Genomic DNA, 16,177 nt, shown 5'->3' on the forward strand with positions numbered 1-16,177 from the left:
CCCAGGAATCCTTCCCATAGCCCTCCCCCCTGGGGTGGGACAGAACCCATGGTGTGTTTACATGGACTCTTGCTCCTTCCCCTTCCCCAGAGAGCACACTCACTTTCACATCTGCCTTCCGATGCAAGGCATGGGAAGGGCCTTCAATCCTGTAAGACCTCGGGTTTATTCCGCTTGGGCCTATACTGCTTAACAAACAGGAAAGTGCTTGCAAGAGGGGTTTCAGCCGCAGCTGCTTCACCTGGACCTGCTGGGCTGGGCCTCCGTCCATACCTTCCCATCCCTTTCCTTTCTGACACACTTCTGAAGTCCCATGATCCACACAGAGGACCACCTGCCTTGCCAAACAGGCCACAGAGGCTTTCTGAGAGCCTTCCAGGGCACGAGGCCTGGAACCCACCCCTCTGGGTCTGTGAGGCCCGTGGCTTGGGGGCAGGGGTCCCTGCCCCCAGCCGCAGGGCTGGCCTGTGCTTGAGGACTGGGTGCAGCTGTGTGTTTCTCAGTGGCCACATAGAGGTTACTGCAGTTCCTCTGGTGGGAGATGTCACTCCTGTGTCACTGGAACCCGTGACGTGTCCTGCTGGGTGACAGTGGAGCTGGGACTTCCGTTTGGGTTTCTCAACCCCGGTCCAGTGTGTGTCTGCTCTGAACGACATTGCCTTGTGGGGTCAGCAGTATGGCCGCTCCTCTCCCAGGGTGGCTCCTGTCGGGGAGCGGTCAGGGGGCCCACAGATGCCCATGATCTAGGTCTTCCTTGTCAGGGCCACTGCTTGGTGGGACTTCCGGCTCTGCCTGGGTGACTGTCCTCCAGGAGGAAGACCCTGAGTCCTCTAAGAAGCCAGATGGCTTCATGTCCCATCCAGGCCCCGTAAAACCCAGCTTCTAGACAGCTGAGAACAGACTCAGCCAGCATGTTGCTTGCTGTGAGGCACCATAGCCTGCTCTGCAGCGATGAGGCATTGAGCAAACAGAGTCCTCCCCTCCTTCCTAAGCAGGACCCAGCCATGGGACATGGTGGTGCCAGAAATCAGCTCTGATTTAACACAGATCACGAGACCCTGCATGTGCTGGTTGTAACGACCCAACTCCCCCCACAACTAAGTAGACACTGCTCAGCTCTGTGTCAGGCACTGGAGAGGCAGGGAGGACCGTGCTGCGGCGGGAAGCAGGGCCCTGGACGATGAGTCCTTGCCCCCCTGGGAGGGATGCGTGGCAGGACACAGGACAGGATAGACAATGGTTTTACCATCTGTAGGCATGACTGGCTATAGACCATTTCTAGATTATCTGAATTTAAAAACGCTCGATAGGAATGTGTCTTTGAACTCAGAAGCCTATGTGGCAAAAAAAGATAAGCATATATAAATAGATAATGTGTATAAATAGATAATATCTAGAGGTATGGATTGTGTAATTAAGTGCTAAGGAAAGACTCCTGAATATTCAGAGAAGGGCAGGGGTGGTCATGCTGCAGCTTCTCTGAGGAGGGCTAGAACCACCGAATTAAAATAGTGGGCTTTTGCAGAGTCTCAGAATCCTTTCTTCCGGTGATGTTTTGGATCCATTTGGTATATGAAACAGGCCTGCTAGAGGCTGGACTGGCTGAAGGGGTGGGGAGCCCAGGCTTGCCCTTCATGTCCCCTGGCCCCCATCGCCAGCAGCTTCCCTGAAGCCCTGCCTGGAAGCACCGTTTTCCATGAACCCCCGATGTGTGCTGGAAAGTGTTGCCCACCAGCCACAGTAACACACCAGCATCACAGGCTTCTCCGACTGTCGTGGGAAGAACCAGGCCCCCCCATGCATCCTGGCATACAGGATAGGGAGGGTGTCCTGTACCGCGACAGAGGAGTGGAGGGAGCCCAACGATGAATTAGAGGCATGCTGCCAGGTGTGCAGATGACGAGTACGACACAGTGAAGAGTATCCTGGAGGGGCATGTGTACGGCCGCCATGGGGACACACAGGTAGTCCGAGGGTGACCTCTGCTTAGGAGCTGGCCGGCAGTTGGAGGGAAGGGGTGAGTCCCAACAATGGCGATGATGTGCAGAAGGGCACGGATGAGTCCAGGAGCCTGTCCCCCAATTCAGGTTGTTGCTAATACCCGTAGGAGCAGCACACGGGCGCCCCAGGAGGAGCGGCAGGAATGGAAGGTCGCAGCGCAAAGGCACTTGAATTGATGTCTCGGACAGTCTGGGTAGGGTTCTTTGTTGAGGAAGATCCCTCTTGGCAGTGCTCAGCTGTGAGACTAAGGAAATCTCAGGAGCTAATCTGGAGCCTCCAGGATCCAGGATCCGGGAGGGAAGGATCCGACCAGAGGGTGACTGACTGTTGGAGCGCTTGCCCCAGCCCAGAAAGGATGTGGTTTGGTTGAGAAATTCCGCGCTAGGTCACTCACGCTAAAGGAATGTCAGCAGCAACGAGGATAACAGCCTGTGTTGGTAGAAGTCTCTGTCTGCCAGCTCAGCTTGCAGTCACTTATGTTCTAGGCACATGGTGTGGTCCAGTCTGTCACTCACACTGGCCCTCGGGGACACAGGAGGGGGAAGGGGCCTAGCAGAGAGGAGCTGAGGAGGAGCCATCGCAGGGGAAGGCTTCCGGGCTGGTGTGCCCAGGGAACTGTCCCGGGAGCCAGCCTAGCCCAGCCCCGAGTGGCCCTGCCTGGATGTTCTTTTCTTGAGCGTGGATGTGTCCTGAGTCTGCAGGAAGGGGTTTTCACTCCTCATGGATAGCTGCTCCAGCCTCTGGCTCCTGCCCCTTCCCAACCCACCCCACCCCACCCCACCCTCCTTTTCATCACAGACCAGCCCCAGCAGGATCTCTGATCTCTACCTTCCCTGCACTGAGTCTGAACTACCTGATTATCTGGGCACCGTGTCATCTTTAGCACCAATATATTACCTTGAAGGCGGAACTGTGTCTTCTACTCCAGATTCCTAAAGCGGAGGCGCCTAATACTTGCGGAGTGTTGGACTCTTGCAGAATCCGGGAAGGGAGGGTAGGGATGGCAGGGCTGGTTCTCATTGCACTAGGATGCAGAGACCACATTCCTGCCCCGGCCTGTGCAGTCCATGCGGTGGGGACCACGCTTTCTGCCCTCGGGGCCTTGTAAGCCAGCCAGTTAGCAGATTTTCTAAGAAGGGCACAAGGCATCCTCAGCGTTTGGGAAGGTGGAATTTAAGGTCAGACTTGAGAAGGGACGAACATGGAGAGGTGAGACTGGAAAGCAGTGGGAGGATGGGGATGCTCCGAGTAAGGGAGAAGATCAGAGTGGGAAGCTCCCAGGCGGAGGCTGGCCTCCCCATCCGGTGCCTGCAGCCTCAGATCTCAGGAAGCACACTCAGCCTCTGCGACGGCCTGCATGCCAGCCTCAAGTGGGCCGGCAGAAGCAGCGGGCAGTGATCAAGTACAGGGCCTGACAGTCATGTGCGTTTGTCCAACAGCGATGCCAGGATGAAAAGGGCCTCACTGCTCCCCACCCGGTGAGAACCAGAGTCACAGCCTTGTTTGGGTCTCAGTGGCTCAGCCAAGTTCACATGCTGCCCAGGCAGCTGGTGTGCATCAGGGTGGCTGGCAGGACGCACGGTATAAAGAATCCAGGACTTCCACTGCTGTTAGTAAATGGCCACTGCCTTGAATTTCCTAACCTCAGCTGCCTTGACCCACCCTCTCCTGGGACTCGAGGACTCCCTGACAACTGAAGGGCCAACACCTGGCATGCAGGATGCCCAGACCCTCTGCCCTGGTTCTGAGGAGCAGTGTTCTGATGGTCTCTGCTGTGTCCAGGGCAGAGGGAGGAAGCAGTTGGCCTCCCTCCTGTGGTCTGCCTTCTGGTGGGGCCAGCCCCTTCCCTCTCCTCCCAGCCCCCATCAGGGCCACATCCCCACATCACACACCATCCTGACCTCAGAAGACTCCCAGTTTTCAAGTTGAAAGAGGTTCTGAAGTGGTTCTCTTGCTTTGCAGAGTGGCTGTGTTCTAAACGACAACCAGATAGGATCTGGTGGCACTTTAAGCCTATTGCACATATAAGGGGAGCTGGCTATTTTAGGAAATCCAGTGAAGGATTCTTTGATAAAGTAGCACATGACTAATGACTGTCCTCATGTATCCAGGGTCAGCAAACAGTCTGCACTTCAAGTGAGATGTTAACTGAGCACTTACTGTGTGCTGGCAAGGTCTAAAGCAGAATTCTGCCTTTTAGAGGCCCTTTATTTGCCAGTTCCTTGCTTAGCTTCATTTCTTGATTAAGAGTTGCCTTCTGGGACTGTCTCTTGTATATGGGGGCCACTGGGGAGTGTGTAAATACAAGGATGGCCACACAGTCATCGAGGACAGTGCATGCTGTGGGTGTGGGTAGGAGGAACAAATGAGACTCGTAGCCACACTTGACAGTGCTTCAGAGGCTGGTCAGGAGGGTCTGGGATGGGGGGCCAAGTGGATGTGGGGGACCGGCAGAGTGATGGGGCAGAATGCCTTGGGGTCCTAGCCTGGAGAAAAGTCAGGGGCAAGGGAGCCCTTGCAGCTGCGTGCTAACTGCTGCCGTCCCTCCCTGCAGCCTGATGTTCACCAAGGTGAAGCTGGAGCAGGTGCTGAAAGGCCCGGAGGAAGCCCTCGTGACCTGCAGACAGATGCTGCGGCTGTGGCAGACCCTGTACAACTTCTCCCAGATGGGGTGAGTGGCCGACATCGTCCCCGGGGTTGCCCATGGTGTGGATGGCCACATTGGCGGGCGGTGGTTGCCAAGGCAACAGCCCACAGCTGAGTGGCTGTGATGCCTGGGGTGGTGACAGTATTTGAATCAGAGTCTGCTCCTTACTGCTCCTGGGGCCTTTCACATCCAAAGGCTAATTTTAACCTTTTTGACAGTCCTCTGCAAGGACAGAAAGAACCATCTCAGGAAGCGGAAGTTCAGAGGAGTAAGAAGTAGTCATTACTGAGCATCTGGGCCGGGCTCTGGGATGGTTGCTCCTATCTTAAACACTGTCAGATCTTAGCCTTAGCCCAAGAGGGAAACTTAGAGTCCAAGACCCTTCTAGAATTTTCCAGAGTCACTCACCTGCTTCATGGTAGTGCTGGGGCTTGAACCTGGGTACTCTGAGTCCCAGCCATCCTGAGCCCAGCGCTTCTTCCTGGCTCCATTTGGAAGCTAGAAGAGGAGGGGGAAGCTGAGTTCCTGAAGGGCCTGCTCCACCCACCCTCCCCAACTCACACACCAGCTCCACACATCCTGTCTCCTACCATAGCGCCCAGCCTGGGCTCTAGGTTTTTCCTGGGTCAGAGTAGGCACTCTAGTCCGGGTTGAAGCTGCTGAAAGTCTTTGCTCCAATCCCCTCAGACATTGTGCAGCCCAAAGCAAAAAAAGGGCTTTGTGCCAGGCCCATGCACATAGTCCTCCTGTCCTCTGGTGCTGACTCCCTCCCCTTCCCTGAAATTGCTAGCTGTGTCCTCTCCCGGAAGACCCTCTCTGACAGATGGGTTTGCACTTTCACAGGGACCAGAAGGCTTTCGCAGTCCCCAGAGGCATGTGTCTCTAATGGTGAAATTTACAGAGGGGGCCCCAGGGTAATCCAGGGGGGTTAGAGCAATCCCTGGGCAAAGTAGGGTCTGCCTCTCTTTGAAGGCCTTTGAAAGGCCTGGGAGATTCCAGGGCAGAGCAGGACCCAGTGAGTAGAAGCTGCCAGAAGGAGGCTCTGGGGTGAGGGACTTTCCAGAAAGGGAATGGGGAGCTTTCTGGCAGCTGGGTGATGTGGGGGTGAGGCCCAGACTCTGGTGTGAGGGGACCTGCCCTGAGAGGCCCCTTGCACAGCTAGCTGCTCACTGGCTGCAGCTACGTTGGCAGGTCAGCAGTCCGGCTCCCCTTACAAAGAGGAGCTGTCCTTGAAGGCGGCAGGGACTCCCCATCTGCTGGGTGGCTGGTTGCCTGCCCATCCAGGAGGCCTTGGCGGGGTCCCCCCGAGCTGTGTTCTGCCTCCAGGCATAGGGGCCCCCTCCAGGCAGCAGATCTGTGGGGCTGCCACATGTTCTCACAGGGGCTGGGGCTGTAGGATCACACTGGGGTCGCTTTATATCACCACCCACACACTCGTCTCTGATATGAGGGCCCAGTGGAGCTCCTCCTAGGTTCCCCAGGCACCTCTTTCGGGGAACCTCCTGCAGTTCCCCACTCAGGTCGGGTAGGGTAGGGCTCAGGCAGGCCAGCTCTCTGTAGTCACATTGCTAGGACCAGAGGGCGGGATCCTGTACCCTTCCTGGCTTTCCCCAGAATAGGGAGCATGCTTTCTGAACCTGGAGCCACAGAGCAGAAACTAGAACTTGTGAAATCTGGTTTGGGGCAGCTGAGGACAGAGGCCAGAATCCACAGCCTGAAGGTCTGGCCTACCTGTCCAACCCAGGTGCCCTCCTTCTCTGCTCCACCCTGGCCAGCTCACACCCCTCAGGCCCCGCTCAGATGCCTTCTTTCTCGGAGCCTGCAGTCACCCAGCCTCTGACCCTTTTATCTCAATGCTCTTGGACTAGGTCTTTCTAAGTGTTAAACGTGGACGCTCCCTCCTGCCTGGCCGCCAGGTTCTTTAGAGCAGGAGCGATGCTATATCTTGGCCTAGACCCAGGTGGCAAAAGGTCCCTGAGATGGGCTGTTTCTGGAGCCCTTGGAGTGTCCCCGTCAGGGGCTGGGAGAGCAGGTGGGACAAGAGGCTGTGGGTGCCTGGCACCTGCCTCTGTCGCCTCCCACACTCCTCACAGAAACCTCGTGAGACCGACCTCCCCCGCTGATTACTGCACACACTAAGCAAAATGAGAAAACTAAGACTCAGAAGGGCTAAGTAGCTTTGCTGAGGGTCCCACAGCTGAGGAGGGGTGGCCTGTGTTTCTGGCTCCTCGGCACCACACTCAAGTGCCTCTGGGAGTGGAAGAGGATGGGGAGGAAAGGCCCCAACTGGGACCCACTGTGTTTTGTGGGTGGTCTCCTCTAATGTCCACACAATGGCTGTACACCAGCAGGCCCAAGTTCAGGCCAGCATGAGCCTGAGTTTAAATGGCAGGCATGGGGCCCTGGCATTCTTGCTGGGACCAACGTCTGGGCGCCCCAGTGGAGGGAAGAAGCCTCTGGCCCCAGGACTTGGTTTGCCTTCTCTCCTGCCATTTTCACCTTGGCCTTTCTCCAAGCTTTTCCCAGGCAGCAGGTTCAAGGGCGACCCCAGAACTGGGCAGAGCGCCTGGGGGCAATGGGCACAATAGGCTGTGCTACCTTTCTGAGCTGGCAGCTCCCCGACCTCCCAGTCTAAGAAAAGAGGAGCCTCTCTATGGTGTGGGAGCTTCGAGGACCTGGGGAATTGGGGGCAGGGGAGATGACCATGCTTGTGTACCTGGCTCTTCTGGGCATGGGGTGAGGAACACCTTCCTTCCCTGGGATGTGGGCGGGGGGCATTTCTGGTAGCCCATGAAGACCAGGCTTTCCTTGGGAGACAGACCTTGGTGCCTGCTCTGTGCCTGGCATTCTGCTAGACACTGTGAAAGCAGCAGGAGGTAGCAGAGACCTCCTGCTGGCCTGGGGTGCTTCTAGCATCACACACTTCAGAGGAGGGAGAATTTCGAACGTGCTGCTGGCAGCATGCTGATGGAGGGCAAGGGAGGAAGGGCACGGGAGCCACAGAGGGCTTTCTGGATGGATGAAGGGCACTGGGCTGAGTTGTAAATTATGGAGGGTTTTGGGTGGATCAGAAGAACAGCGAGCACATTCTTGGTGGCAGCAGCATGAGCAAATGTTAGCCGTGGGGATGAAATGTGGTAGCATTGAGGAACAGCGGGGAGACTGATGACCCCACAGGCACATGTTGGCAGCATGTGTGTGTGTGTGTGTGTGTGTGTGTAGATGTGCTGAGGATTCACAGCATGTCAGTGTAGCTACTAGAGTGACCCAGATTCTAGAACCCCACACCTGAGCTCTGATCTGTTCTGCCACTCTGGTGGTCTCCATCCTTTCTAATGGTCCCGCTTTGACTCAGTTCCCTGCCCTGAACTCAGCCTCAGAGTTGGCCTGGCACAAGGCTCCCTTATTCTCCCTGCCAGCCCCCCACCTCACCAGGGCCTGGCCTTCCCTTGCCTTTCAGAGGCCTGGAAAAGGACGGGAGCCTCGGCGAGGGCATCACCCTGAAGAAGCAAAGCGGCATGCACCTGACTCTGCCCGACGCCCATGATGCAGACTCCGGTAAGAACGTGCTTGTGGGCGGGCGGCTGTCTATGTGGGCTCATGGCTCACTCTCGGCCCGAGCACAAGTGTGGAGAGTGGCATCGCCCCGCCTGGCCAAACCCACCCTGCTCCCAGGCAGCTGCAGCCCCAGAGCCTGGTTCTGAGGAGCTAAGGAGCTGCCGTCGGGCCCCTTTCTGGCTGACTCTGGGGTGGGAAGTGAGCAGCTAGAACAGGCAAAGGAGGGACCCTGCCTCCTGGGTGGGGGTGCAGAGAGGAGAGCCCGAGCAGAGAGACGTCTGTGGAGCCCAGAAACCATCTCCCTGGAGGCTAAGCTTGAGGCCAGGGTCTACTACTAAAGTGACCTTAGTAGATGGAGTCAAGTAGGAAGGAATGAGCTGAGCTTTGATTTACAACTCTAAGCTCAAAGTGGACTGTTTCAATGAGGATACAATGAAAGCAGAATAGCCAAGGCACAAGAAGAACAGGTCACAGAACAGAGCACGAAGGAGTTGTGTTTGTGGCATTGCTCCTTCTGTCCACTTGCGGACGTGAGCCGAGTGCGCCTTTGCTGTCCCTGACGGAGCTGGACTGCCCCGGGCCGAGCCCCATACCTGACTCGGGGGCACATCCGAGGGGCACTGGGCTGACTGCAGAGCTGCTGACTCCAAAGCAGGGATGGTGAAGGGGGGCCCGGCACCCTTGCGGAGAAGAGGGGATGAACCATGAGCAAATGATTAGGCTCCATGGGCGCTCATCTTGGAAACTGAGACCATCTGGGAGTGTTCCGAGGTCTCCTGAGTTTATTGGAGCCTTTATTGCCCCAGCTAGGGGGAGAAGAAAGGGCTCGTGTTTCATCTGCATGTGAAGTGTAAAAATGTCAACAGCCACATATCCTGAGCAGGGACCAGAGTCACTCAGAGCTGCCCGGGCGGGGTGGGGGGCGGGGTTCTTCAGAGCCACAGGGGCCTGCCGAGCTGCTGCTACTCAAGGATTTGGCTCAGCACAGCCTTGAATGGGACCTTTCTGTAGAAGAAGTAGTAATGTGCACCTGGGAAAAGAGAAAGCAAAGAGAGAAGAGAGAAGAGAAAAATCCTTCAGTTTCACCCCCCAGACCATAGTAATGGCCTCTAAGATCTTTCTTCCAGGCCATTTCTTTGTACCCTTGTTTGTACAACCCTTGGTTGTACCCTTTTATGGCGTTTTCCCCCCCCTAACTGTGTGCCATGAGCACCCTTCTCCTTCCAGCTCCGTGCCTCTGTGCCATTCGTGCGATGGCCGCGGGGTCTCAGACGATTAGCTCTGCATGGATTTTGAATCACCCCCTGTTGTTGGACATCCGGGTCATTTCTGTTCTCAGTGTTACAGGCACTTTGGCCAGCATCCAGGCCTGTCTTCTTTAGTGATCGACTCCTCGGAGTGGGCTTGCTGCCCAGCTGCCCCTTCTGAGCTCCTCATCCCAGTCATGGCTCAGGGGCCAAGGAGGGCCCTTCCCCGTGCATCCGTGAGCTGGTTCATGACTACTCAGCCGCCTCTCCTCTCATTCGGCAGGCTCACGGCACGCATCCTCCATCGCAGCCTCCCGGCTGGAGGAGGCCATGTCGGAGCTGACGGTGCCCAGCTCCGTCCTGAAGCAGGGCCCCATGCAGCTGTGGACCACATTGGAGCAGATCTGGCTCCAGGCTGGTGAGTGTCCCCCTGCCCCAGTGACACCTACCCACTCGCCCGCAAGCCTCTCAGAGCCATGTCCTGCTCTGGAGTTGGGGGGCTGGTTCCTGGGGCTGTGAAGACCCCTGACAAGGCCTATGTAGACCGCAGTGCTCACAGAAAGGTTTAAGGATCCGGAACCTGGAGCTCTGGTTTCAGCTCGCTCTTCTTTGCTTGGTCCAAGAAGAGTCACTTCATTTGTCTGGCTGTGGGTTTCCTTCTCCACCACATGGGGACAGGGCCTGCCTCGGGGGAGGCTCTCCAGCAGCAAATACAAATGTAAGAAGATTTGAAGAAAGACAGTGCAGATGACTAAGAAGGCTTTCTTAGTCTCAAATACAGGCCCCGTCCGTCCTTCTTGCCCACCCTCCCCTGAGTAAAACTAGCTCAGACCCCAGAAAGCTCATGGAATTGCTGGAGAAGAGATGAGGTCTGGGGGTATAGTTCACGATGGTAGAGGGCTGGTAACCCTGAGGTGGCCATTCAGGTGACAGTCCCTCTTGATAGGTAAGGGCATCACTGCTGGCATGGAATGTAAGGGTCAGTTACTATTGGGGACACAGACAACCTTGGGATCACCCACGGCTGGGTTCTAATGCCAGCTCCCTAGGGCCTGTCCTGATCTAAAATGAGCTCATGATTAAAGCAGTTGGTACCATGTGGGGCACATAGTAGGTGCTCAGGGAAGTTCCTCCCCGATTTTCTGGTTACCCTGATGGGAGCCCATCTCTCCCCAGGGGCTGGCACCTACACCCCCCACCTCCATGGGAGACGCAGAGGAGGCTGCAGGTAGAAAGTTCCTGAGCCGAGCACACATTGCAAGTTAGAGGCAGAAAATGGTTCACTGGGAATCTAAGGCTTTCCACTCCCTGGATTTCACATATGGCCCCATTACTGTGCAGTCCTCCGCCTACTCTCCCACCCGAGGTTCTGAATCTGGGGAAAGAAATTGGACCAGGTTGCACAGGCTAAACAGGGAAGCATTTTAATAATGCAAACATGGCCCCAGTTAGCGTATCAGGGTCCCTTAGGAGGCTAGGAATATGTGAAGGTCATGCTCCCCAGCCAGCTTGTTGTGTCCTAAGTGGCAAGAGAAAGGTTGAAACTCCAGAGAGATATGAAGCAAGCCCTCCCCTTAGGCAAGCAGCCCCCTGTCTTCTTCTAAGACATGGAGCCAGCCCGGCTCCCAAGAGGCACACTGGAACCCCAGCCCGTCCATGTGCCTCGGGTAGAAGGCTGTGCCCACACGGGGCCTTCACCATGTGGATCAGTGAGGTGATGATCAGATCCCGGAGTTGTGCGTTGTCTACTCTGGAACTCCCAAGGTCTTTATTTTATTGCTGTGCGGTGTCTCCTACCAGCAGCAAATGAACATGTGTTTGCATTCCACAAGCCTGCTTTCCATGGTTCAGGTATGTGGCTTTATGCTCGGGGTGCTAGTATAGTCTCGTAACTCCAGGAAGGTTAACTTCCTGAAGCTTGTAATCAGGCGTGGGAATTATCAGTATAAATACATGTCCTTCAGTAATTTGCACATTAGCCTTTCTTCTCTGGACGTTATCCTAAGATATTCAGCCCCAGGAAAACTCTTGAGAACAAAATCTGAATGCTTTGAATGTGGCGCCAGGTAAGGGTTGGGCAGTGTGGTATCAAGAGACAGGTTTGGGGGACGCCTGGGTGGCTCAGTTGGTTAAGCAGCTGCCTTCGCCTCAGGTCATGATCCCAGCATCCTGGGATGGAGTCCCACATCGGGCCCCTTGCTCGGCAGGGAGCCTGCTTCTCCCTCTGCCTCTGCCTGCCATTCTGTCTGCCTGTGCTCACTCTCTCTCCTCTCTCTCTAACAAATAAATAAAATCTTTAAAAAAAAAAAAGAGAGAGAGAGAGAGACAGGTTTGGGTGTGTGTGACCGATCCAGAATCGCAGGGACTTCTGCAAGGTAGACACTTTGTTGTCCTTTCATAACAATTCAGAGATGGTGCCCTTGACTGGGATGACAGCTCTGCTCTCCTGGTCCAGGGACCCAGGTTCCTTCCATTGTGTGGGCTCTGTTCTCTATGGGGTGTCACTCTCACCCCTGTGGCCCATTCACCTTCAGCACATTCACCTTCCAAGGCATAACTAGCAAGAGTAGGAGAAGGGGACAGTCCCTCCCTGTAAGGATTTAGTGTGAAATTTGCATACATCAGTTTCCATCATGATCCACTGGCCAGAACTTCGTCACATGACCACACCTAGCTGCAAAGAACTCTGGGAAATATCGCTCTTCTGGCTGTCTGTATGCCCTATGAAAAAGGGGCTCTGTCATTATCGGAGAAAGGGAGAAGAGACTGAGGGACGCCTGCCACATCCAGAAAGGGAAGTAAGAAAGTGTCCCAGGATTTCCCTTCTGAGCATCGGAGGATTCCGGAGCGTCTGCACTCCAGAAGCCATCAGCAGCAAGCATGTGCCGAGCACTTAGGGAGGGCTGCTGCGACCACATCCCTGAGGCAAAAACTTCTCCCTAACCTCGTCCTACCTGACCTAGGCTGAGAGTGTCCTCACCAGCATCCCTACCCCCACCCACCCCAACTAATGATTCCAGCCCCTACAGCAAATGCGCAGGAAGGGAAGAATGTCCTCCCTTTTCATTTCCAAAGGTGCTTGTCCCCCAGCTTTCATTCAGGTTGAATCACACCCTGGACTATTGCAGCCCCATCAGTCCCTCCACTTAGGTTGGGAGATGGTACCCTTCCTCTCCTAGCTCTTGTCCTTCTGCCTGCCCTCACCAGGCCTCTGTCCTATTCCAGTCAGATGTGACAAACATCACAGGGGGCTTCCCCTTGAGAGATGAGTTCCAGGAATGTTGCCTCTTTGGCAGCGGGTCCGTGTGATTATGGCACAAGGCCTCACAGATGCCCCCATGTCCACATGTCAAGAGGTGCCTCTTGGAAGAGCAAGATGGCCCACCTCCCTCTGTCACTGCAGCTCGTGTCTCTGGGAGCTAATAGTGTGCTGGAGGGAGGGAGAGAGATGTAAGGAAGGGTTCCCGTGCCCTGGAGGTCCAGGGCATTCCTAGGCAGCCATGGGCTTTCACTCGGTCCGGGGAAGCTGACCTGAGTCTCGGCTCCCAAATGCCAGATTCACAGTGTCTGGGCACTGGGCACAGAGCCGCAGCTGCTAAACAGATGCGTCAAGCAAGAGCCAGTACAGCCCCCCGTCCAGGCTGGATCTATGCCCAGAGAGCCTGTAGGATGGGCAGAGCACCTGTGCTCAAGGCAGCTCAGAGTGGGGACCACCTATGGAGACAGTCCTCAGGAGGTCCTGGGCACGGGTAGGTAAAAGCTACCCTGGATGTGAGCTGGGCAGACTGGGGAACTGGGGTGGGGTGGCCGGAGCTGAGCCAAAAGATCATCTTCATCATAAAATTATAGTCAAGGGAGGGGCGCTTGGGTGCTCAGGAAGACATTCACATGTCCGACTCAGTTTCAGCTCAGGTTGTGAACCCAGGGTTGTGAGATCGAGCCCCGAGCCCCGTGTCAGCGCAGCTTAAGATTCTCCCTCTCAAAAAAAAGGGAAAAGATCCTCCCTCTCCCTCTGTCCCTCCCCCACCCTTACTCTCTCTCTCTCTCCCCCTCCCCTCTCCAAAAAAAGAACTACAGCCAAGGGAGCAGCTCTGCCTTACTCTTGGTCCCACATGCTCCTCCTGTGCTTTTGTTCCCTCACCTCTCGTGCCTTTCTTCATCTTCCCTCACACTCCCCTCCATCCCAGCTCCCCGCCCTTCTTCCTCCTGCCTTCTGTGCCTTCTTCCCACGTCCCCTCTTCCCTTGCTTGGGCTTTTTCTTCTTCTCTTCTCAACGGCACCCCCACCTCCCAGCTGCCACTCGGGGATAGGAAGTTGCGAGCCCAGGCCCTACAGCTTTGACTCCCTTGTGGCTGGAGGAAGATTGGGCCCCTCTCTGAGTCCCTGAGGTGGAGGGTCTCAGACCACCTGCAGAATGCCTTTAGACCTTTGGATTCTCTCTTATTCTCTTGGTTCCCTAGCTGCCTCTCTCCTTCCTTGTCTGCCTCTCTTCCTTCTCCTTTATTCTGGGTGTCCATATGTCCTGAAGGTCTGCTCTGTGGGGAGGACGCTTGTGTCCTTTAGGGGGCAGTTTTGGTGATCCTCTCTGGAGTTCAAGGCTAGCTAAGGGCCTAACCTTAACTTCCTGAGCTTCCCACTGAGGTGCCTCTGCCTTTAGCCTGGGTGCCCCTCCTTTCTGAGGTCTTACGGAGGGTCTTCAGGAAGCACCTCTCACGCAGGGAGGCCCCTGAAAGGCCGCAGACCTGACCCTGACCTCCCTCACCCTGCCCCTCTGCTCAGGAGGAGACCCCGGGGCAAGGCCCTCCCTGCCAAGAGTGTGTGCAAACAGCCCATCGAGAGTGGGTTCATCCCCCATCCTGGGGGTGGGATGGGGCTTGGCTCTGACAGAAAGACTGGAACCAGCTCTGGGTGCAGGGTTAGATCAGGATGCCTCAGAGAAAAAAATAATAAAAGGGACTGTTGCAAAGCTCCAGGGAACAGATGTTTTCCATTTGGAGCCTGCCTCGAGCAGCACAGAGGGGGGCGGGTGGAAGAGGGAGGAAAGCTGGGACACAGAGGCAGGAGGGGAGGTCAAGGGTAGGCAGACAGGAAGATGAGAGAAGTGGGGAAATCGCGATGGAGGGGGAGAGAAGGCGCTGAGGGGAAGGGAGAGGCCCCTCCGTGCTGGGGACAGCAAGGGTTGTTTGCCAGGGTGGTGGCCCGGACTGTGAGAAGCCAAGTCCGGTAACCGGGAGCTCTGCTCCAGCCCTGGCTGGGAAGAGGCCGGGATGGGTGGGTACCTTGGGGCCCCAGCAGTTAAGGCCGGGAGGTCGAGAAATCAGGGCAGTGGACGGGCACGGTGCCACGTGCGGCTCCTGCTGGAGCTGATGCTGGCTGGCTGGGGAGCACCATGTTTGGTAAAACAGTTGCCCGGGGACGCTGAGGCTGGGAAGAAGGGGTGCCCTGCAGCCCCCAGATCTGTGGGTCTGGCTGCAGGGCAGAGGCCCCGCCCTGGAGGCGGAGTGTGCCAGGGACTGTGTGCAAGGCGGCCAGGAGCCCTCAGGAGACCTCACTTCGCTGGCTCTGTTCTGTGTCATCTGGTTTCCTGCCTAACTGGTAATGAAGTCCATCGGACCAAAGCAGCCCTACCTATTTTTCCGGGCATGTTCTTTGGTGTGTGGCCAGCCCAACAAGGCCCAGGGACCCGAGGAAAGAGGGAGATGGGGATCCCTGTAATTGAAATCTGTTGATATGAAGGCACTAGGAGGAGCCCCCAAGGGAGAGACGAGAAACAGCCTCCTGAGACAAGGACTCAGAAGGCAGGCCAGAGAGTTGTAAACAGTTTAATGAGCAGGGGCAGGATGAGGCCGGCAGGTGTGCCAGGCCTGCTGGGCATGGGTGAGGGGAGTGGAGGGCCTAGCCTCTGAGCTGAGCTTCTGAGCTCCTGGTGGTAGAGGAAGCATCCTCCCTGCCCCCAACACTCACACCTCACGCTTCCTTCTGCTTCTCCCCTTGCCCCCAGTAACCCTGGGGAGTTCGGTTATGGAACTCCATAGAAAGGGGCATCTGGGCTGGCACAGCTTCCCTTCTCTGTGTCAGTCCAACTGCCCCTGTGTCTTCAGGCCCCAGCTCAAATATTGCCTCCCCCAGGAAGACTTCCCTGACCACACCAGCACAGCTGACCTGACTCCTCCTGAGCTTTCAGAATTGGCACCTGTCATTACATTGCCTTGGCTCACTCCAGCGGTTTGGTTGCTCAGCTGTCCCACCTCCCTCCACCTCCACTCTTTCTCCTTCTCCTGGAAGGGCCAGGCACATGGTCAGTACGTAATAGTTGTACACTGGACCCTCACTTACAAAGCCAGCCTGCTCAGAGCCCCAAGCAGCAGCTCCGGAAGGGAACACAACAGCAGAAGAGAGGGGAGGAGAGCCTAGGTCGGGCTAGACAAGACCCTGAGCTCTGGCCAGCCCTCCCAGCAAGGCCCTGGCTCAAAGCCTGCCCTTCCTGGCCTCACCTTCCCGTGCTTTCTGCCTTGGGACTGTGCCTCTCAGGCTGTCTATGGGGACAAGAGCCTGAGTTTCTCTCTGGCCTGATAATGGGGGCCTGGCTCCTCTGTGTTTACTTAATTCTTCCAAATTCTCATCTCCACCAGAGGAAAAGAGTCCCCTTGCTGAAAAAGGCCTCTGTCATCTTATAGGATGTGGAAAGCTTCTTGATTACACAATGAACCTTAGGCAACACTCA

The 16,177-nt window shown here is 56.1% G+C and overlaps 1 protein-coding gene across 1 annotated transcript in view; it reads left to right on the forward strand.

The window, feature by feature from the left end:
• TTC7A (tetratricopeptide repeat domain 7A) overlaps positions 1-16,177 on the forward strand; it is a 116,133-nt gene that overhangs the window by 84,541 nt on the left and 15,415 nt on the right. The window contains 3 exon segments of the mRNA XM_082747007.1: positions 4,556-4,672; positions 8,109-8,206; positions 9,737-9,871. Coding sequence (XP_082603133.1) covers positions 4,556-4,672; positions 8,109-8,206; positions 9,737-9,871 — 350 coding nt within the window.

The sequence above is a fragment of the Mustela nivalis genome (assembly GCF_964662115.1).
Source record: "Mustela nivalis genome assembly, chromosome: 8".
Taxonomy (NCBI): Eukaryota; Metazoa; Chordata; class Mammalia; order Carnivora; family Mustelidae; genus Mustela; species Mustela nivalis.